Source organism: Myxine glutinosa, chromosome 7 (genome assembly GCF_964187855.1).
Source record: "Myxine glutinosa chromosome 7, kmMyxGlut1.1, whole genome shotgun sequence".
NCBI classification, from domain to species: Eukaryota; Metazoa; Chordata; class Myxini; order Myxiniformes; family Myxinidae; genus Myxine; species Myxine glutinosa.
In genome coordinates, this window is record NC_136267.1 from 45172766 (window position 1) to 45196890 (window position 24125).

At 46.3% G+C, this 24125-nt stretch overlaps 1 protein-coding gene across 6 annotated transcripts in view; it reads left to right on the plus strand.

Annotated features, from left to right (window-relative positions):
• Positions 1 to 24125, plus strand: part of LOC137431180 (protein arginine N-methyltransferase 3) — a 241875-nt gene that overhangs the window by 71057 nt on the left and 146693 nt on the right. For all 6 annotated transcript variants that reach the window (XM_078781619.1, XM_078781621.1, XM_078781622.1 and 3 more), the window contains 3 exons: positions 2643 to 2769; positions 14985 to 15050; positions 15765 to 15886. In XM_078781619.1, coding sequence (XP_078637745.1) covers positions 2643 to 2769; positions 14985 to 15050; positions 15765 to 15886 — 315 coding nt within the window. The remainder of the gene's footprint in view (positions 1 to 2642; positions 2770 to 14984; positions 15051 to 15764; positions 15887 to 24125) is intronic.

A 24125-nucleotide genomic window follows, 5' to 3' on the forward strand; every position in this document is an offset into this window, starting at 1 on the left:
GGGGAAAGCTTTCCCGGGTGATGAGCCATGCCTCCAAGCTTTCTAGGGTGTTCCGTGAACATGGCGATCCATTTATGGAAGAGGAAGTAGACGAGGTCTACAACCTGCTCACCAAAGAAGTCATGAATGAAAAAGTGTCCAGCGACATCTTAGAGCGCGACGAGATCGGACAACAGATGTTCCAGCAATTTGCCACAGATCGTTTAGCTGAGGGAAAACTTTCTGTGTGGGACAAAATGACGAAAAGAAAACTTCGAACATTCAAGAGTTCGAATACCACAACAGAAGTGAGATCGGGCGACAAGCTGATCAAAGTCAAAGAAGAGCGAGGATTGTTGCAGAGGTTCATCGTTATCTCACGGAGCCGACCAGAGCTCGACCTGAAAGAATGTATTGGCACCTATGAATTTGGCATCGTTCCACGTTCTTTATTTGCATCTGATGGATCCCTCTTGTTGGCATACGACAAGGCAAAAATCCTTCGTCAACTTGAGCATCTGGCTGAGCCTGAAGAGCAGGATGTACATGATCCACCAGGAGAACCTATTTCGACAGAAATCAATGAGCATCAAGACGCGGGAATTGCCGCTTTGAATGATGCAGCAGCACACGCTGGGGAAGAAACTAATGACCCATCAACTGACTATGAAATCTCAAGCCAAAATTTGCAGGAACCCTCTCAGATCAGCCAAAACCCAGACACAACCACAAGATCAGGAGTGATCAATGAAAACGAGACTACTTCTCGCCATAGAGTGATAATCATTGATGGCATGGCTCTTGTTAACGGGATCTCCAAAACAGAACAAATGATTACATGCAGTGACTTTGCTCAATCGTTCATTGAACGCCTCGAAAATATTGCCGTGCATTATGATGACGTGAGGTTGGTATTCGACCGATACATCGATAACTCACTGAAAGACAAAATGCGCCTAAAGAGGACAAAGGGGAAATCAACATACTATCACGTCAGGGATAGTACATTGATCCAGAAGATTTCACTCAAAGATTTCCTTTCCAATGTGAAGACCAAGGCAGAGCTTACAGAGTACTTGGCTGTGAAGTGTCTATCTTACAGCAAGGCTCATCCAAACAAGTTGAAGAAGTTCATGGTGACATCAGGAACTAAGACCACGGGCAACACTGAAGTTCCAGACAGTCTACTCACGCACAGCCAAGAAGAGGCCGATACACTCTTAATTCTGCATGCTCTCACAGTCGACAAAGATGCAGAAGTTATCATTGATTCGCCAGATACCGATATCTTCCTCCTACTGATTCAGAGATTTCACGATCTACCACCTGCTACGAGGTTTCTCACTGGGAAGGGAAAGTTGAGGAGGAGCATTGCAGTCCAACCTATTCATGGCATGCTAGGAGAGAAACGTGCGTCTGCAATACTTGGATTCCACGCATTCACGGGAAGTGACATGTCTGGAAGGTTCGCTGGCAGGAGCAAGGACTGGTGCTTTAAGGTCTTCATGACATGTGACAACAAGATATGGGAGGCTCTGGAGTCTTTGGGACAAACTGATCCGTCACCAGAAGTGTGTTCCCAGCTGGAACGCTTCGTCTGTCTGCTGTACAAGTCTAAAGTTCACACGAAAGTAAACGAGCTTCGCTGGTTCTTATTCTCCAACCGTGCTGCTGAGGGAGAGAGTCTTCCACCTACCACTGGTTCGCTAAAGTTACACGTTCAGCGAGCACATTATATCGCAATGATATGGAGAAAGGCAGCAGAAAGCCATCCGTCCCTTCCATCACCTGTCGAGTATGGTTGGCAGTTACTTTCGGATGATGGGGTTTATGCCCCAAGTCGATGCCTGAATCCTCCAGCCCCAGAAGCAATAATGAATCTCGTGAACTGTGGGTGCAAGAAAGGGTGTATGGGAAGATGTAGCTGTCGCAATAACAATATTCCTTGTACTGAAGTTTGTGGGTGTGTGGGTTACAGTTGTAACAACAAAGCAAACATCAATGAACCGCGTGTGATAGATATGGATGAGGATGAATGAGGCATTCGTTTATGTGATCGTTTATGTTCATTCATCGTTTATGTTTAGTTGTGTGTGTATGTGTGTGCGTGTGTGTGTGTGTGTGTGTGTGTGCGTGTGCGTGTGTGTGTATTCAAAATAAATGTTATCAGTGAAGATTGTTTATTGAATCGATTCTAATTGGGAAATTATACGATCCGATTTCACGACGGCCGTCTCCATTTTGGCTGGTATATTGCCCACTATTTTAATTTCCTTGCATTTTTCTGTAAAAACAATGGCAGATATGGCTTCCTTGGGTCTGAAAACATATAAAAGGACATATTATTCATGTTTATATGATATCTAGATACAAAGATATGCACAAAAGTGTATTTTCCAAATTTTATGGCGGCCATCTTGGATTTCTTCGAATTACTACCTATTAGACGTAAAAGAAAAAATGGAACCCTATTTTTTTTACATCTCTATAATATTCTGAAGCAGAATCCATTGCTAAATCAATTTTAACAAACAAAAAACACGAAATTACTAATCGCCCTAGACTATAGGTGGTGCTGTTAGGCCATTTTCTATTGTTTCTCTTTTCTGTTGCCTCACCATTGGCGGTCAGGCTTATTGGCCAATGTGGCACTTTGTTTGCAGGAACGTGGTTCGTGACTTGCTGAATACACCAGAGCCAAGCGTCGATGTCGCTTCATTGCGGCCGAGTGAAGACGAAGCTTATTTTGATTCGTATGCTCAGCTCAGCATCCATGAAGAGATGCTCAAGGTACCAACTTGATCTCTACATACAATCTAAATTCATCACAGGCAGCACCTTTTTATGTTAAAATGCTTGCATGTGCACCACAAAAGTTCCAGGGATTCCATGGATAACTACAGCGCCACTCGGTGGAGCGCATACCTCCTCCGCCAAGCTGAACGGTTTACTTTTTGTATCCCACTGTTCGGCTGGATCTGCATCCGGATCTTCACAAACATCAAATCAGCTTGTTCTTGTCACCTACCCAACTCATCCACCAAGTTTCGTCCAAATCCGTCCATAATGTTTTAAATATTGTGCAATATGCCGTTGTAGCCCCATCTCTTAATGGTGAAGAATCACTTTAAAATACTCAGATACGGATCTGCATCTTCACCAAAATCGAATCGATTCGTCCTCGTCACAGATGCAACCTATCCACCAAGTTTCGTTTGAATCCGTCCACATCCTTTTGAGATATTCTGCTCACAGACAAACAAACATGGGTGAAAACATAACCTCCGTCCACCTTAGGTGTCGGTGGTAAAAATAGAGTTTGTAGCACCAATGTAAATTAATGGGGGGGGGGGGGGGGCTTGTACTGGTTGGTGATTGCACTTCGTGTGAGAATGGTTGTTGGGCCATTAGGCTTTTCAGGATGCCTGCATTGTACTATGGAGCCAGTTTGTAAACTCTCTCTCTCCCTCTCTCTCCCCCTCCTCTCTTTGCGCCGCTGTCTCTCTCTGCCTCTCTCTCCCCCTCTCTCTCTCCCTCTCTCTCCCCCTCTCTCTCTCCCTCTCTCTCTCTCCCTCTCTCTCTCTCCCTCTCTCTCTCTCTCCCTCTCTCTCTCTCTCTCTCTCGCGCCCCCTGCTGGTCGTTTGTATGCTGGTTGTACTGTCATGGCGTCTGCTTGTGGAGGCCTGTGAGTGCTCTGTGTTGTTGCTCCATCCCCCCCCTCCCCCCTCCCGTTTTCCCCCCTCTGTGTCCTTGTACCTGTTCGTGGAGTCTTCCTGGTGATTCCCATATACGTTGAGACGGGAGAGAGAGCCGGAGAGCACAGGGTGATCGCTGGTAAGGGTTCGCCGTTTTTGGGCGTCGCCCGATCGGTGTTTGCTCCTTCATCTTAAACCTCTATTTCCTTTTTTTCCTTTCGTTTATCCTTCCTTCAGTTTGTTTTGTTGCCTCCCTTTTCCGAAGTTAGGGAAATCGGAGAGGTCTGATTGCTTCCCATTCCCGGAGTTCGGGTAGGGAAGATTGTATTATATATTCACCCTCCCCGAGTTGGGGAGGGGTTGTAAGTGCAGCTGTTCCAGCATGGCAGCTGCACTATCTCGATTTACGGCCTTTCAGAGCCTGACCCGTAAGCACGGGTTCTTTTGTGTACCTCCGGAATGTGAGGTTAGTGTCGAGGACGTTGTCCTCGCAACCGGTCGTGTTGTCGGGATCGACAAGGTTGTTGCCGCTTCACGGATGAACAAGCGGATCGTTATTTTTTTGTCCGACGTGGATTGTGTCCCACAAATTGTCGAACAGGGTTTGACAATCGATCCAGATTTATTTGTAATGATTTCCCCACTAGATAGCCCAGCGATAAAAGTCGTGATATCAAATTGCCCCCCATTTGTATCCGACGATGTACTAATTAAAGAGTTGTCCCGATACGGTACCATCGTGTCTCGTATCTCCATGATTCCCTTTGGGTCACGAAACAACGATTTAAGGCACGTGGTTTCATTCCGGCGGCAAGTGTTTATGATTTTAAAAAATTCCCAGAAGGATTTAAACCTTATAATAAAATTAAAACATCAACAGAACGAATATACAGTGTACGTGTCCACCAACGTTCTAAAATGTTTTGGCTGCGGACAATTTGGGCATGTTAAGCATGACTGCCCCCGAAAAGAGAATTCTCCACAAGTGCAACCTCCCCTCCGAACCGGGAATAAGCAACCCCCCCACCTTCCCACCACCGGTCCAAACCCTTCCACCACTGACCCAAGCCTTCCCACCACCGAACCAAGCCCTCCCGCCGCCGAACCAAGCCCTCCCACCACCGACCCGAACCTTCCCACCATCGACCCAAGCCTTACCACCACTGATCCCAATCTGTCCACCACCGACCCAAGCCCTCTTACCACCAATCCAAACCCCCCCCGCCGTACCCCCTTCCCCTCCCCTTGAAACAGGGGCCCCTCCCTCTACTGAAGGATCTAATTGCAGCCATCTCCTGTTAACTATAGATCTCACCCCCCAGGCGACATCGTCCAATCACAGCTTGTTGCCTGCTATAACTGATCCTACCTCTCCCGCCGTGGTAGCCGATGGGAATCCCCTCCCGATGATCACGTCCTCCCTCCCCCCCCCTCCCCCCAAACCCTTGCCATCTCTTCCCACTAACCAGGACGAGTTTCAATTAGTCTGCCCAAAAGGAAAAAGACATCTGCAAACAACAGATGAAAACGGTCATCTCTTTAAAAAACCTACAACTGAAAACCGACAGCCCCCCCTCTCTGGCCTAGATTTGTCCCTCGTCACAGAAAATCGTTTCTCGGTATTGGAGGACATAGATGTGGATGAATCCTCGCCCTTGTCTACTGACCTAGAAACTGATATGGTTGAACCGCAAAAATTAGTACCCCCCCCCTGCTCCCCTGAAGATGCCCTCCCCGTCCCCCCCCTCTATGGACTATGCCCCATCCGATAACGTGGAGGGATGTGATGACGGTGAGGAGATAAATGATGAAAACCAGTGTGACACACCATCTGAGCCATCTGATATAGATGACTCTGTTAGTGAATGTGGTAGCCTCAAGGAAGAAGAAATCCCTCCAATCCCTCCCTCCGAGATAAAAAGGTTTCTGAAGGACACATTCCGAAAAAGGAATGTTGTAATAGAAACCTTTTTTCCGGAGCTACCTGATTTTATACATTCCGCTAGACTGATGGTAAAACGGCCCCACGTTTTTAATTTCAATTCCTCCCAACGTCACCGTTTAAAGAAGTGGTCGCAAAAAGCTAAGAATGAACTGCTATCAAAAAATTATGAGTGGTGGTCACTCCTCCTTATAGCTGTAATGAGTTTTTCCATTTGTAGCTTGAATATTAACGGAGGATGTAGCTCTGTCCGCAAAGTTCAAGTAAGGGATTTTTTATTACAGAAGAAAGTTGACATTGCCCTCTTACAAGAGACCCATGCCAACGACTACTGTGTCGCAGAGTGGTGTCGGCTCTTCCCCGGCCTGTCCTTCTTTAGTAACGGTGACTCCCGCAAAGGCGGTGTCGCAATAATTCTTAGCCCCTCCTTTTCGCCTTCATCGCTTAAATTCGACGAAATACACAAGGGATCCCTAGCATCCCTAGAATTCCACTACTGTGGAAAATTCTATACTATTTTTAATATCTATGCCCCAAGTACGCCTGTAGCTCGGCGAGTTTTTTTTAATGACCTTGGGACACACCTAACATCCCTCGACAGCCAAAACGCCCTAAAAAACCGAGACAATCATGTTTGTATTGGTGGAGATTTTAACTGCACCCTCCAACCCCAACTAGACAGGAACAGTGCAGAGCCCCATCCTGCCTCCACAATCCCTCTCACCAAATTTTTAAAACCAATGAATTTGACAGATATATGGCGGGTACAGCACCCATCAATCAGGCAATACACATGGTGTCGATGCATTCAGGGTAATATTGTACTTGCTCGCTTGGACAAGTTTTATATTAATCCTCCACTTGAACGCCTCGTTCTGTCATCCAAAATTTGCCCATCAGGATTCTCGGACCACAGCGCAACATTTCTCAAAATTTCTGCCCCCTGCCCGAAACACAAGAGTGCTTTTTGGAAATTTAATAACAACTTACTTGATGATAGTACCTTTAAGGACATTTTTCCAGAAATTTGGAATATTCTGGTTGCCTCCCAAGGGAATTTCTCAAACCTCAGACAATGGTGGGATAATGCCAAAACGCACATCAGACTATTCTGCCAACAATATCGTGCGTATGGTGTTCAAGAGGAAAGAAAAACCACAACCTTACTTGAAGATGAAATCCTGGAATTACAGGAACAGCTTCAGGGAACCGCAAGTGTGAGCTACCAGGGAATGAGGCAACAAATCCATGGAAAAACGGCCTTACTGAATTCCATATCCGAAAGGCGAGCACAAAATGCTTTATTGCGCCTGAAGATGAGGTACATACACGACCTTGATGCTCCAACCAAATTCTTCTTCAGCCTTAAAAGGGGGGCCTCTTCGTCAATGATTACACGCTTGCTCCATGATGGGGAACTCCTTTATGAAGATGGCAGAATCAGGGAATGTGCCCGGAAACATTTTAAACAACGGTTTATGCGGCATGACATTAACCAGGATGCAATATCGGAACTTGTTTCTAACCTTCCAACATTGGCGGAGGATCAGAAGCAGCAGTTGGAGGATCCTCTTAGGTTACCTGAGCTCACCGCTGCCTTGAAGGCCTTAGAACCTGATAAAGCCCCTGGACTGGATGGGCTGACAAGTGAATTTTTCCAGTTTTTTTGGGACACCATTGGACCTCACCTACTGCGGGTATTGAATGAATGTTTAGAGGATGGACAACTGCCGTGGAGTTGCCGGAGAGCAGTCACCACCTTAATTCCTAAGAAAGCGGACACTCAACTTATAGAGAACTGGCGTCCTATTTCTGTTTTATGTACGGATTATAAAATTTTAGCCAAAGCCTTGTCTAATCGAATGAAACCTTTTATGAATGTACTAATAGGAGAACATCAATCCTTTTGTATTCCTGGACGTACTATTTTTAATAATATCTTTCTTATCCGTGATACCATTCGGTTTTGTAACAATTTTAATATGAATGTTGGTCTGTTTTTTATTGACCAAGGAAAAGCCTTTGACTGTATTGACCACATGTACCTTTTTAGAGTTTTAGAGAATTTTGGGTTTGGACCTATTTTTATCTCGTACGTTAAACTTTTGTATTGTAATATATCCAGTGTTCTTAAAATTAATCAAGTATTGTGTAGCCCCATTGCTGTACAACGGGGAGTACGGCAAGGTTGCCCGCTATCTGGACTTTTATACTCTCTTGCCATCGAACCTCTTCTGCTCCAATTACGTACGCACATTTCTGGCTTCACTGGATCAATTCTTACCACACCGCTAAAAGTCTCTGCCTATGCAGATGATGTCTGTATTTATATAAAAAATAGTGCTGACGTCACTGCGGTGGCTCAAGCACTAAAAACATATTGTCAGGCTTGTTCAGGCCAGGTAAACTGGAAGAAGAGTGAAGCCCTTTGGATAGGACCTGGAGATTGCCCGCCAATTGTCCTACCAGGAGGAGTGAACTGGCAGAAAAGTGGCATTAAATACCTCGGTATTTTCCTCGGAGACAACACCTTTGAGCAACAGAACTGGGTGGGATTACCAGACAAGGTAATGGCAAAACTGGCCCGCTGGAAAGGACTTCTTTTTCAACTTTCGTACCGCGGAAGAACTCTCGTCATTAACAATCTTGTCGCCTCTATGCTATGGCATAAGATGATATGCCTACAACCGCCCGGGAGCCTTCTTATTACACTGCAAAAGAGCATTGTCGACTTTTTCTGGAGCGGGAAACACTGGCTCCAACCCCCCGTGGCATACTTACCACTCACTGAAGGTGGCCAAGGTCTTATTGATATCCGCAGCCGGATTATGGTGTTCCGGCTTCATATCGTGCGCCAACTTGTATATGGAGATGAAGCCCTACTCTGGAGGCCTCTGGCTAACTGCATATTACAGCTTACATGCAAGCTGGGTTACGACCGAGAACTTTTCTTGATGAACCCTCATCAAATCGATTCATCCTTGCTGCCCACCTTTTACCAAGGGGTGATGAACGCCTGGCAAGCCCTGTCCTTTTCCCGTGAAATGGCAACATACAACATGGAAATGTTGATGAATGAGCCCCTATGCTACAACCCCTTCCTGGAAAACAGCTTGAATAATAGGGGACTCGTTCAACGCTTTGTTGATGCCAAGCTGCTGCGAGTGAAAGACCTCATGACAGAGTCTGGGAGCTACCGGCTGAGTGCTGCCGCTGTGGCACAAAAAACCGGAATAAAATCTGTCAGGATCATCTCTCGGTTCCTTCAAGGGATATCCACAACGTATCGTAATACCTGCGAGGAACTTGGCCCTTCCCCCGAGGAAACAGCGGGTGACTTCCCCAAACTCCTAGTCTTCAGCCCGCCACTTAATCTGTCCCCTGGCCTGAACAGCCCTGATGATACTGCATTATCCCTTCCCGCCTTTCCAAAGAAAACTTTGTACAACGCGTACGTTAAAATTTTATACGCAAAAACATTTTCTGGGCACCCGAGGCTTCGATGGCGGGATGTTTTACCCCCAATACCCCCCAATTGCCGCAATTGGCGAAGTTTTTATCTTTTGCCTACTCCAAAGTATGTTGGAGATATTCAATGGAAACTTGTACACTGGATTTTACCTTATAATGTTTTACTGAACCGGTTTTCTACTGCTAACTCTAATCTATGCCCTTTCTGTGCATCCATTGAAACCCTACCGCATATATACCTTGAGTGTGAACGATTGCAACCTCTTTTTACATTCCTTCAGGAACGCTTTGTGAAGCTTGGTTCCCTCTTCAATCACAATGTTTTTATTTATGGTGTTTTAGGACCGTCTTCCCTTAGAAATGTGGTTTTAATGAATTTTTTAATTGGCCAGGCCAAGTTTGCAATTTATAAATCCAGAAAGAAAAAAATGGGAAACGCTTCTGACTCGTCATATGATGTACTGCTCACCTTTAAGGCTCTTGTAAATGCAAGACTAAAGCTAGAGTACCGGTTTTTTAAAATGAACAAGAATTTAACATGTTTTAAAGAAAAGTGGGTTTTTAATGATGTCATATGCACACTTGATGATGATGATTTGATAATAATTTTTCCTTGAGACCATTTTTATTGTGCTTTGTTTCTTTATGACTGAACATTACTGATTTTTTGTACTCTTGTAATAAAAGGAAGAAACAGTCAGTCTCTCTCTCCCCCTCTCTCTCTCCCCCTCTCTCTCTCCCCCTCTCTCTCTCCCCCTCTCTCTCTCTCCCCCTCTCTCTGCCCCCTCTCTCTGCCCCCCCCTCTCTCTCTCTCTCTCTCTCTCTCTGCCTCTCTCTGCCTCTCTCTCTCCCCCTTCTCTCTGCCTCTCTCTCTCTCCCCCTCTCTCTGCCTCTCTCTATCACCCTCTCTCTATCACCCTCTCTCTCTATCACCCTCTCTCTCTCTCTCTCCCTCTCTCTCCCTCTTCCTCTCCCTCTCTTTTCCCTACTCATGGAAGAGCATGGTTGTGACTAGATACCGAACAGAAAGATTCTGAATAACCCTGAACTGTTTGAGTAGGTTTGTTTCACACAATTCTACATTTTGCAGTTGATGACACATTCAATGGCTTTGACGATTGGAAGACTTCTGATTGGGTGATAGTTGCCATGATCTGAATAGTGCCGTCTCTTGTGATCATCACTCGGGGCCATTCACCCATCGTAACCTGTGCTTCATGTTATTAGTCCCCTACCGGTGTACACCGGAGGGGACTATAGGTTTGCAGGCCGTCCGTCAGTCTGTCAGTCCGTCACGCAAAGAACAGTTTTCCGGACTTTTTTTCTAAACTCTTAATGCTAATGATTTCAAACTTGGCACATGGTTTCCTCATGATAAGTTACAGGTCCAGTTCGAACTTCACGATGTTTCGATCATTTTTAACAAAGTTATGGCACTTTGAACTTTGGTAATTCTGATAATTCTGATGGATCCTTAACTCAGTGACATTTTAAGTTTTAATTTCCTTTAAAAACCAATTTCTCTGCAATAATAGGACCGATTGAGATAAAATTTTCACCATATGATGGACTCGGTCTGTAGAATATTTTAATGGTAATTATGATGTCACAGGTCACGTGGTTCGGTCGCCATATTGTTTTTCGTGAAAACACGAAAACCCCTTTTTCTCCAACGGCTGAACAGATCGAGGCCAAACTTTGCAGGCAGAATCGCATACCCATGACGAACAAAAAAGTCAGCGAGCATGACGTCATGCATCACATGGTTTCAGAGTTATGACGTTTTTAAGCATGAACCTTTAAAACCGAGCTCCTCCCTCATTTTTGATCCAATCGAGGGGAAACTTCACAGATCTGTTTAGCACTAAAATGTCCTTTTGGAATTTGTGATAGGGCACGTGGTTTGGCAGATATCGTTAATTAAACGAAAATATATATTTTTTAAATGGATATCTCTTGTTTATTCTCGAGTTCTCCTCAAGCCGCACTGCGCGTCCTCAGCCTCGGCTCACGAACGTCAACAGCGCGACACAGCGCGCGCTTTCGGGAGGGGCGGAGCCAAGCCGAGCAACATATATATTATACACATCGATCATTGATCGTGAACCGGAAAATATAATAAATTACTGATGGTTTCAGAGTTATGACGTTTTTAAGCATGAACCTTTAAAACCGAGCCCCTCCCTCATTTTTGATCCAATCGAGGGGAAACTTCACAAATCTGTTCAGCATGTCAGTCTACTAAAATGTCCTTTTGGAATTTGCGATAGGGCACGTGGTTTGGCAGATATCGTTAATTAAACGAAAATATTTTTTAAATGGATATCTCTTGAATCGCCAGTACCTCAGACCGTGAGTTGGTAATAATTTATATAATTCACACAGTGCAATACGTGCAGGCCGCTCCACGGAGCGACCTTGCGGGCTTATCAACGAGGCGAGGCGTGACACACATGTGTCTCAGCATACCTCAGATCAAGTTTGAAAACCAGCATCAACCGTGCATAAATTTGCATATTCGATCATTTTTGACAAAGTTATGGCACTTTGAACTTTGGTAGGGGACATGTATTGCAGCGCAATACTCAGAATGCTTGTTTATGTGGAGCTTCGCTATGTGATCTCACCCTACACGTTGTTTAGCTGTGAAACCTTTGTGACCTGCATTCTGATGGGCAGTCACGATAAAACGGCGACATTGTTTTGCCCTCGTTTTTGACTCTTGAAATAAACTCAGCATATTGGGGAAGTGCAGATTCCTATGGCTTTTTAACGGTATTATAAGCTGTGAAATTTGCTGCCATCGTTTTTCCAAAATGAGATTTTCTTTACGTTGTTGTTGCCGAGACATTGTTTCAATTAACGAACATACCATGGATTTTTGTGATTTCATAAACCGTGTGCGACTGCACATTTCTAATCGGTTGTAATGGAGAAAATGCCATTTTAAAAATGCTGAACACATGCATATCACGTTTCTCTCACAAAATAAAACGGTACATTATTGTTTTCCCATTTTGAGGATCGAGTTGCAGTACATTGTAACCCTTAAATGATGCGGAAATCATAAAATGGCCATAAACCTCGAAAACTCAATCAACCAGAGATTTTATTTGAGAACAATGGCTCAGAGGTCCAACGTTTCAACCACAGTGGTTTTAAGCTTGGATGAACCAGAATACATTCGCCAAGCCTTGATATAGTCCAAGGGAAAAGGGAGCGGATGGGGTGGGTGGTGGAGGTTAATGGGAGCAAGTGATTGGGAGAATCCGGCGTGATTTTGAAGAGGTAGGAGAGGAGCCGGTGTTGTCTCTGTGTTTATGTAGTCTGCATAAGGCGCATGTCAGCAAAAAGGCTGCGAGACCTGAGGTGTATCTGAAAAAACTATGACATAGGTTTTGCCACCTTTTTGCCTTTATTCATGGAAAAATTATATCCATTGTTTGTCCTCCTGCGGTTTTCACCATTTTGTGATCTTTGCATCAGTTGAATTTGTCAGATCAGAGATCATCATCATCATCATCGGAGAGATCAGAGATCATCAATCAGAGAAATGCATTTTGTGATCTGTCCCAACTATCCTTGATTCTTGTCCCAATCTAAGCTTTTGTAACCCTTGCAATTTTACTTAAGCCATTGACTCTACAAGGCTTTGAGCCAGGAAAAGCCATTTTCGACCCCATGCATGGCTCTTAAAGGTGTTTATCCAAAACCCTATGGTACAGACACATGCATGGAGCATCTCTTTTTCCCGTAAGGTCTTCAGAACTGCCATCCAGCTGTACTTGAGATAGTGATTGCAGTGCTGGCATCACATTAATTCAGCAAGATGTTCACCTGTTCGCAGTGAACTGCACTACAGTTTTGGAGCTGTGGGGAGTGTATTTGCGTTTTTTTATCACATGGGCTTTCATTGTACTTACCATCAGAGGTGCTTGGAATACAAATGAGGGCCTGTGATGTGTCCAGGCGCATCTAGCCATTGTGTGCCCTCCGGCTCGTAGTCACAGCATGAAATCCAAGTGCTCCATCGGATTCTGAAGGATGGTGTAAACCCCTCAAATTCCAGCCAGCAGAGGATATTGCCTTTTCTTTTCCATGGAACCCAAGCACATACTTTCATTTCTGGTAATAGAAACAATGAGCAGCCACAGAACATCTGCTGTCAGGTGAACTTGTTTTAAAAGGCTGCTGCAACCATTGCCAAATGTTCGACCGCAGGTTTCGTGTTGAAGCTTCATCAAGCAATCAGTCTGAAAACTATAAAAACCTGCAACCTAATGTCCGATATTTGACCATTTTTTGTCCCCCGTCGCACCGCGGAGCGAAAGGGGTGCTATGGTTTTCCCCTCCGTCCGTGTGTGCGTGTGCGTGCGTAAGCGAAGGACCGCATTCGAATTTGGTGTGTGGGTGCAACCCACGTCGAAATCCAAGATGGCCGCCGCCATGTATGTCTGACGCCATGTATGTCAACCTTGTGAGCGGAATATCTTGAAAAATAAGCGAAGTACCAACTTCTAATCTGGTGCGTGGGTGTACCTGGGCATAAGGAAGAACGCTATTGAAAATTGGGTCGCCACGTCAAAATCCAAGATGGCCGCCACCATGTATATGTCTGAACATTGTGAGTGAAATATCTTGAAAAATAAGCGAAGTACCAACTTATAATCTGGTGTGTGGGTGTATCTACGCATAAGGAAGAACGCTATTGAAAATTGGGTCGCCACGTCAAAATCCAAGATGGCCGCCACCATGTATATGTCTGAACATTGTGAGTGAAATAGCTTGAAAAATTAACGAACTACTAACTTCTAATCTGGTGTGTGGGTGTATCTTCGCATAAGGAAGAACGCTATTGAAAATTGGGTCGCCACGTTAAAATCCAAAATGGCCGCCTTGCGTCTTCCACTTTGTCAACACATCACTTCACTGACGGGGGACCTAGGCGTAACGCTTGTTGTCTTTACACTTTGTTTTCCCAACAATTGGTGCCAATTTAATTCCAACCACATTTCAAAGAAAGAATGACGAGCACTTTCCCACCATATGGAGTTAACGAAGACGTGTCTGCGAAGCGCTTGTATAGCAGCACGTCTTTGGTTTCTTTAATTTCGTCATTTCCAAAGAAATGTCTGGCAGGAATGCAGTCATTTGCCAACTGTCTGGATTCATACTGATTGTCGTCAAAAAGAAAGTCCGATGACTCGCTTCCTTGGTAAAAGGATGCACACTACATAAAGGAGAGCTGATCGCAAGATGAATTTTGTACGTGCAAAATCGAAGATTTTTCAATTATATTTGTTAGTCTTCTGCGTTATTCTGTCTGTTTGTTTGTCTGTCTGTCAAACGCCTACAGGTCACAATTTTAAACCTATCTTCACGAAACTTCACCAGATGGTAGAGTTTGTCATAAGAAAGAAGCCTATTCATTTTGAGGTCAAAGGTTATCTTGAGGTCAAATTTCTAAAATGTCATTTTTAATTCGATTGACTTGAAAATTGAACGGCATTTGCATATTGTCACTAAATTGGGAAACCAACTATTTTTGAGGTCAAAAGGTCAAAGGTCAACTTGAGGCCAAACTTCTAATATCAATATTTCTTCTTCTAACTTCTAATTGAAAAATCATCAATTTGAATCCGATTGACCCGAGTTTTGATTAAGATCGTCAATTTTAATCTTGATGAAATTGACAATTTGATGTATCCATGGCAACTTTTTATTTTGGGGAGGGTTGGATTTTGCAAGTATTGTGCTCTGCATGACGTCTTGTTTATTTGTGAATTTGTTTGACGAATACAAATCACTCAGACATTGCTTATTTGAAAATACCTGTTTCCTTGCTTTGCAAAATGATGTTTTTATTTGATTATTGGAACTATCTTTGTTTACTGCAGGATAGAGTGAGGACCCAAAGCTACCAAGATTTCATATATAAAAACAAAGACCTTTTTAAGGATAAGGTGGGTAATAAAGTAACGTTTATACATAAAAGACTGCCATATTCCACCGATGAAATGTATTCAAAGAATGTTTCCACGTCCAAAACTGGTCTGCAGTAACAATCAAGTGAAGCTTTTATTTATTTGGTGCAAACAGCTCTTGTCCAAATTTTAACATTCTCTAATTTTACCATCTTTATTCTTTCCATTGTCAGGGAAACATGCCATTTCACATTCTTCATACCATGTAAATACACAGTAAACTTGAATACAACTTTCTTTTACAATTGTTATTATTTAGTATGCAGCCTGTGTCTGCTGGTTGCATTATTGCTGGGAGTGCGGCTGTGTCACTGATGCAGTTCCACTTCCTTCCAGTAAGCTGGTACTCAATTTTGCCGACCTCGGAAGGATGACAGGCTGAGTCAACCCGCCTAGTGTTATTTAACGGCACACACGCAAGGCCCTGAGATATTAGGGCAGCCACTTCAACCGTTAAGCAACACCAGGCTTTCTTTTATGATGTAAATTGTATTACTCTTTTAAAAATTTGGTTCAAAGTTTCATCCTCGCACTCAGTCTTCCACAATGAGGAAATGAATGCTTGCTGTTCCAGGTTGATGGAAAGATGACTTTCTACTAAAATGCACAGGATAGATAGAGGCCATTTATTTTTAATTTTATTTTTGGAAATATAAATCAGGTGGAATTTATGATGATGCAATTATTGTTCAGGTCGTACTGGATGTGGGCTGTGGCTCAGGAATCCTCTCGCTATTTGCTGCCCATGCTGGAGCATGCCATGTATTTGCAGTGGAGCAGGCAGACGTCGTCCACTGGACTCGAGAGACCATCAGGTGAGGAAAACAAACACCGTGCAGTGAACCATCGCAGCGACGAGTTGGACTGGACTAGTTAGACGTTTGCTTTAATTGATGTTTAATTGATGTTCTCTTGATGTTTACTCAATTTCCTGCTAAGAGTACCCCACAATCTCTCGGTGTCATGCCATATGGTAATCATGAAGCCCAAAAATTGGTTCATTATTGTCATTTGGAGCTTTCTGGTTTTGGCTTCAAGAGTGCTGCCTGCCATCATAGTTGCCAGTGTTACGTGTGTTCGCAATAAGGGTATGAGTACTGATCCCATTGGCTACAGGCACTTCATTCTGCTTCCCATCATAAACAAAACGATAGCCCCTAGTGGGCTGATATCATCTCTTGAGGTTGTAGTTTCGACCAATGCTGATTTTTGGGGAACCAGCCTGGCAGCCTCCTTGATCTCTTGGGAGGTCCCTTTTACAAAATGGAAAAATCTAAGATAGAGCGATCCTGTGGACCATCGAGTGGAAGGGCTGTATCGGGTTTCAGAACAATTGGTTGGGAAATAATGGACGAGTAGGGATCCAAAGCTTGAGGGGGGTGGAGGGGGGGAGGGTGGGGGTAACCCCTCCCTTTGGGAGCCCCCAGGATCTGAAATCGAAACATCGAAGCCCGTTTGATTATGTGGGCTACTTTCTTGAATTCATGTATCAAGTTTCAGAAAAATCAGCCAGGTGAAAAGGCAGTAGTAGCAAAAAGAGCAAAAAGTTGACAGACAGATGGATAGACATCGTCCGGACATCCCGACCCATTTTATAAATTAATCTCTTTGAGAATCAAGATTGGGTGATCTAATTATCAAGATGGAGATCGCCTGTTCGGTTTCCTTGTTCGTCACTCCACCTTAGATTGTGCTTATTCTGCTCCATTTTCATTAATATATGGAAGCCTTGAACTTCAAACGAAAGATCAAAGCCATTCTTTAGACATGAGATTGCAAAACTGTCTGCCACCAGTTGCTGCTCACCAAGCTGTCTCCCAATGGCATTAAGCCTTTGAACCCTCGCGGCTGTCTGTCTGTCCGGCCGTGCATCCGTCCGCCCGTGATAGGTTTTCGTCACCGAGATAACATGAAATCTGCTGAAGGGATCTAAGTCAAACTTGGTGCAGGTATGTATAATGAGGTATGGATTAAATGATTAGATTTTGGGGGTCATCTGGTCAAAGTTCAAAGGTCAGTGGTCATGTTAGGTAAAAATCCTGTTACCACGATAACTTGTGAACCAGTGATGGGATTTTTTTTTACCGAAGTTGGTACAAGTATGTATGAATGTATGATGATGCAAAGATTAACTGATTTGATTTTGGGGTCCAGAGGTCAAATGTTAAAGGTCAGAGTCTGCAATAGGTTTATAACTTGAGAACAGCTGAAGGGATACAAGTCAAACTTGGTAAAGGTATGTATGATGATGTAAAGATAAACTGTTTAGATTTTGGGGTCACGAGGTCAATGGTCAAAGGTCGTGGTAGGTAAAAAGCCTGTTGCCACGATAACTTTTGAACCAGTGACGGGATTTGACCAAAGTTGGTACAAGTATGTATTATGATGCAAAGATGAACTGATAGAATTTTTGGGCCAAGACGTCAAAGGTCAGAGACTAATACTAAGACTAATAGATTTTTGTTTACGCAATAACTTGAGAGCACCTGTAGGGTACTAAGTCAAACTTGGTATAAGTATATATTGTTGCGGATATGGCATTTGGCCTCCATATCCGCTTGTAAATATTCCCCTATTTCCCCAATACTCCCCAACTATCCCCAATCCCCCATTCCCTAGTCCCATTGCCTGTAAATAACACTCTGTAGAACCGACCTTCCCCTTTTTCCCCCATTAAATGTCGTGCCCAGGTCCACCGCATCTCACGTAGACAACTTTCGGACATCTTGCTAGTTATTCTTAGTCTATGTCAGTTAAGGACTCGTTTCCATTAATTCTGACTCTTCGTTGCACCAGAATGTGATTGTATGGCACCAGTAGTGAGTTTAGGACCTCCCCTTACCTCCTCCCATCTTCCCCATGAAACAACAACAACAACAACAACAACAACAACTACAACAACAGAGGAGATTGGGGGCGGCGCGGCGCGGGGAGTGTGCGTCCTCACTCCGGCGTGGTTAGCCGCCATTGCCCATGCGCTCCACGGGGTTACCACGAAGGGGCTGGCTGTCAGCTCCTCGTCAGGGGCGGAGCCGGTAACCCCCCCCCGCACCCAATAAGAAGGGCGGACCGATTCCATCTGGGGCGGAGCTAACTAGCCGAGGGCGTGTCACTCCCCGCCGGATATACGCAGCGACTTACCGGACGTGACGTGAGATGCGCCCCCAGCTTGGAGAAAGAAAGTCACCTTCGAGCGCTGAGTGAGACCTCCCGCATCTCTGGACCGGAGCGGGTCGATTCTGTCCATGAGCCAAGAGTGCACCTTGAGCCATCGACTACCCGCTTTCCTTGCCATCAATCCCCGTGTGAGTCAGTTTTGTCCCGTTTATCTGTCGTCTGTCGGGGCTAATATAAGAGTGTGTCTAAGTGCCTGCCTTTCTATGCTGTCCCTCTCATTCCTGTAATCTGACCTTCCGCAATATTATAACCTCCTCCGGAGGTCTTGAGAACTGAACCCTTGGTGTCGTGTCATTTTAATCCCAGCCGTTGTGTCTTTTCCATCATTGATTTAGCATAGCGCGACTTAGTCAACGTTCGAGCATAATCGGGTAAACTGTGCAGACGCGGTCATACCAAACCGCTCGGTAAACTAACATCCACAACCGCGTCTGTAACATTTGGTGTCAGGAGTGTCGGATTCGGACCTGGGACTAAATTCATTTAGCCCAAATTTTGGAACACCAATTGTACCACTAGGGTAACAATTGGTGTTGGGGAGGTAGAATTCGATCCGGAGCGCGTTTACCGCGCTCGAAATTATAACGGCGAAATTTGATTTTGTTTTACGGAAATAAAAACCCGAATTTTGAAAGTCGCGCTATGGCGGATCAAGACAGCTGGGTTCCGGTAGAGAAGAGTGAGGCAGGGTCGGTCCAGGACCAAATTGAGGGACGCGAGGAGAGCGAAGCAGCGAGGGTAGCAGACGCACAAAATAGCGTCGTTGCGCCCGACGTTGCGGGGGCGCAAAATGGCGCCTCGCTGGTCACCGCACCCGCGACCGTGGCAGCGCCCCTGGTGGATTCGAACCTTTTCCTCCTGCAAATGAGGGCCCTTATGGAACGAATGGGAGACCAAATTGTGGGAATGAGGGCTCAGGGTGAGCGATTGGAGGGCCAAATGGGGGTAATGGGGAACCGGATGGATGCTCAGGGTGAGCGATTGGGAAACCAAATTGTGGGAATAAGGGCTGATAGTGAGCGATTAGAAAACCAAATGGGGGTAATGAGGGACGAAGCGAGGGGTACCGGTGAGGGGTTAGACAATAATTTTAAGGGATTAGACAAGAAATTTGGGAAGTTGGACAATAATTTTGAGGAGTTAGACAAGAAAATTGGGAAGTTAGACAATAATTTTGAGGGGTTAGACAACGGGATAAAAGAGGTGAGAAATGGGTTAATGGGGGTAGAAAACAGAATGGCTGCCCAGGAGAATCAGATAGAGGGAGTGAAAAATGGGTTAGAGGGGTTAGAAAACAGGATGGAAGGCAAATTGAGGGACATGAGGGACCAAGCGGAAAGGGAAGTTAACCAAATGGGGCAGCAGATAGAGGGGGTCAGAATGGGGGTAGAAACCAAACTGGATGCTCACAGGGAGGAAATGGAGCAGATGAGGGTGGCATCTGGGCAGGAGATGCAAGTGATGGGAGAGGAGATCAGAAGAGGGGTGAGTGAGGAGGTCGGAGGAGTGCGCGAGGAGGTGAGGCACTGTAAGGAGCGCATGGAGAAGGAGGTGAGAAAGGGGACTATAAAATTGCAAGGGGGCATAGAGGACCTGACGCAGGAGGTGGAACAGCTGACGGAGGGCCAAAAAGGACTAACGGAGCAGGTTCAAAGGAACACTGCGGTATTAGGAGGGTTAAAGGCGACACAGAAAGAACTAAAAGATGACTTGACAGCGACGAAGAGGGAATGTCAGATGGTACGTGAGGGACTGACAACGAGGTTGGACGAGGTGATAGAGGTAATGGAGACGACGGACCGGCAGGTGAGGACGCACATGGAAACGGTCAAGGTAGCCTTAGAGGATGAGCTTGAGGAGACGTACCGGGGAATAAAAGAGGTGAAGCAGAAATTAGAAGAAGTGGAAGAAGGGGTGAGCGAAATTAAGAAGCGACGGAGAGAGGATAAGAAAGAGATAAAAGAGGAGGTAAAAGAATTGGTCCAAAGTCTGTGTTTGGATCGTGATGATGTGCTCATTAACCGGATGAGGGATTCGCAGGTGATGGAGGAGAAGCGAAGAGGAAGAGGACCCGGTGTAAGTGGTGACCAATATGGTCGTGCGTATGATGCGCCAGGGGATTTAAGGAGCTTGGGGGTCGAGATGGACCCGGGTGTTCGTGAGAGGCCGTTGGTGAAGTGTGCGACAGGTCTGGTGTGCGAAAAAGGAGGTGTGCGAGAAAGTCCGACTCTGGGGTGTGTGAGGAAAAAGTGCGTGCCAAGGAGTGAGGATGCTGGCGAGAGTGAGTCGGTCGTAGCGCGTGTGCGAGGGAGCACATGGAAGCGCGGTGTGGTAAGTGTTACAGAGGGTGTGACGGGAGAGTGTGCGCAGGAGTGTGCGCGAGAAAGGTGTGTGACGGACGGGTGCATGGGGAAAGAGTGCGCTGTCAAAGGCAAGGAAGAATGCACACCTGTGGTGAGTGTTACAGAGGGTGTAACGGGAGAGTGTGCGCGAGAAAGGTGTGTGACGGACAGGTGCATGAGGAAAGAGTGCGCTGTCAAGAGTAAGGGTGAGTGCGCTGTCAAGAATGGAGGTGAGAGTAGTGAGAGTGACAAGGAGAGTGAGTTGGTTGTGACAGGTGAGCGAGGATGTACACCTGGGATGGAAGGATGCACACCTGGAATGGTAGAGCGTGAGTGGGAATGCACGCTGGAGTTGGTGGTGAGGCACGTGGTTGGGTGTGCGAATGAGAGCACACCTGTGATTGTCACAGAGGAGGTGACAGAGGAGGGGGCGCGAAGAGGTGTGTTGGTGAGGTGTGCGACCAACGAATGTGTGCCAAAGTGTTCGGTGGTCAGGTGTGTGACCAAGGCTGTGAGTGGAATGGGTGTACCTGGGTGTGTAAGGAAAGGTACGAGGAGCATGGAAACGGCTGGATGTGTGAGCAAGGAACGGGCTGCGGGGTGTAAGCGTCCAGGTGAAGCATCGACGGTAACCGGTTTAGAGGTTGGAGCGACTTTTAGCCGAATCGGGCCCTCGGTGCGTGCTGGGCCTCGCTTTGAACGGCCGCGTCCGTGCTCCACTAGGCGGAGCGGGCAGCCCGATAGAAAGGGTCGTCATGGCGACCACTTTTTGTTGAGGCATTCCGGCAGGTCGAGATCGGGACATTGGATGGCTCCACGCCGAGATGGTGCGTGGGATCTCGGCCCGGGTAAGCCCCCGTCCCTGCACCGAGTGCCGGACGCATCCAGCCGCTGGCACAGAACAACCCGCATTCATGGCTTGGCTTTACGAAGCCGGGCTTTGGACAGGAATTGGCGCACCGAGAGGCATTAGTGAGTAGACTGGGTGATGAGGTTAGTGTTTTGGACCCAAAATTAGAGAAAAACAAAATTTGATGATTGGCAAGGGATTGGCAGTAATGATTGGCAGATGATGGGCAGTGATTGGCCAAATTTTTGATTTGTTGAAATTTGATGTGCAAAATTGGTAGTGAGCGATGGGCCCGGTGGGTAAGGCTGGCATCCCTGCCGCCCTTCCCAGGTGGGGGCAAAGGAGCAATAGCTTATGGGGTGTATGGCAGTGAAAACTAGCCCGGGTGGGTTAGGTTATATTGATAGGGCCCTAGAAGATGACATTAGGTGACGTTAAGGTTAGTTAGTGACTGATACCTGTAGTGGGGACGCAGGTAGTTTAGTGTGGATGATAATGACGTGGGAGCGCAATAGTTTAAAGGGACGACTGGGAAGCGCAAGTTTTAGAAGGGAGTAGTTAGCTGAGATGATGCCGTGTGTGTGAGAATTGAACAGGTGTGATTGCACAGGTGTGCAACTGGACAGGTGTGTGGAACAGTGTGTGAGTAATGAGTGTTGTGGATCAGCGCGAATGCGCTTGGGGAGAGAAGGGTGCAGGTGGCACCAGGTGTGAGAGCACAGGTGTGCAGGTACAGGTGTGTGGAGAGAGTTGGAGTAAGTGGTACGGAGTGGTGTGCATGGTGCGAAGGTGTGAATGGGGGAAGAGTGGACCCCCATCACGGATACCCGGGGCGGGTAGTGTAAGTGTTAGGTAGAGGGTACAGGTAAATTGTGGTTGGATATTGGCATCTGTGGTGCGGTTGCAGAATGGTGTTGTGAATGGGTGCATTAGTGTTGTGGAAATGGCTGGGCGTGTAGCCTGTTAGTGTGTGTAGTTGGTTGGGCACTCCACCACTGTGAGGATGTCGGCCAAGTGAGGCCGCAGGTGGGCTCTGGGAGCCGGTAGAGTTGTGGATGGGGCCCGAGGATCCGGAGGACGGACCCGGGTAGCCCAGTGCCAGAGAGGGCACCGAGTAGGGAGAGCGCCAGAGGGCCTTCCCCAGGTCGTTAGGTTAGGGTAAGGAGCAGGTAAGCTCGGAGGCAACTGCAGTGGTGGAGGTGTGCAGGTGGGTAGACCCACTGGGAGAGGTACACGCCACAGCCCAGAAATTGTGCGAGGGCACCGGGAGATGAATCGGGGGAGTGAGACCCCAAATTGAAAAGCACCACAGTTTGGCCAATGGGAATTGGTTTTTAGAACCCATAGTGTAAGAGGGCCAATGGTTTGGCCGGAGAAAGACCCCGGGTAGTGTAAAGTTGTTAGTCATTTAGGAAATAGTTAGGATTGATGAACCTGTCGCACCATACGCAGCCACTTACCTGTGGTGATGATGATGACTCCACACCTGTGTTTTCTTTGTTCTGTGTGCAGGAAATGAGAATTGCTGTGTGGATTGGTGAGACGCATCACGACGTGGATGAGACATTGGGGTGATTCCATCTCTCCCTCCCTAGGAGGGACTGATGATGAATTGGTGATAGCAAATTATGATGTTGAGTTGGAGATGGCAAATTTTGATGAGAGTTGAAAATGGCAAATTTGATTGGTTAGGAGGGAGAGAAGACGAATTTGGTATATGGGAGGAACGGGGAAGACAGTAGGGATGTTTGTTGATTTGTAAAGTAGATGTTTATGGGTAGTGTTGTGTTTTGTGGATACAGTAAGGGGTAAGGGAGGGGCCATGTAGGTTACCTGGTGGGGGGGGGGGGGTGTACGGTAGGAACGTACCTGTCTCACCTGGTTCCCATGTGCCCCCAGTGTGCATTACCTTATATTGCGTGCACTTTTGCGCCCTTACCACCTTACTCACTTGTCTGCTTCTTTTGTCTCCCACCTCCGAGGATCTGGCTTTGGGGCAGAGAGAGAGGAGAGAGAGGTGCTGGCTCCGCAGTTGTGGGCCTGCACTTTCGCTGCTTGCTGCCTGGATCGATACACCATATGGACCGCAATGGTTGTGGCCACCCACAATGGACCGCAGTTCTTTTGTGGCCAAGCACCACCCGTGGATGGACCTATGGGTCAACGTGGCACCTCTGCCATACAAGGTGAACCACTTATAGTTGGCCCCCTGACGGCCACAATACAGAAATGGACGCGGTTGGCGCCTTTCTTTATTTTTTTGAAAGAGGCAAGAACACCAAGTGCACCATACGAAGGCAAGACCAGCGGCAGAACATCGGCCGGCTGCGACACCACCGGTGATTTATAAACACTTTATTGGTGCACCGGATGGTGCTGGCTGTGTTATGGGGTGGTGCTTTTGATGCTTGGAAGGGGTGCTCTGCACATTATTAAAGGCCATAAGGCCACAGAGCACTCGTGGGTTGGTGTATCGATGCTGGCATGCGTGCTCTCTCTATGCATAACATCTGCATGTGTTCCTCCAAAAACAGGTCCTGGATCGTAGTGTAAATATCAGCGTAGTCTTGTAAATAATGCTCCCTACCGGCTGTATGTTTAGTTTGCGAATTCTTTCCACAATTCGGTTATCCTGTGGGTGTGTTTCTGTGAGGAGAAGGGTGCAACGTCGCAGGGGGACATATT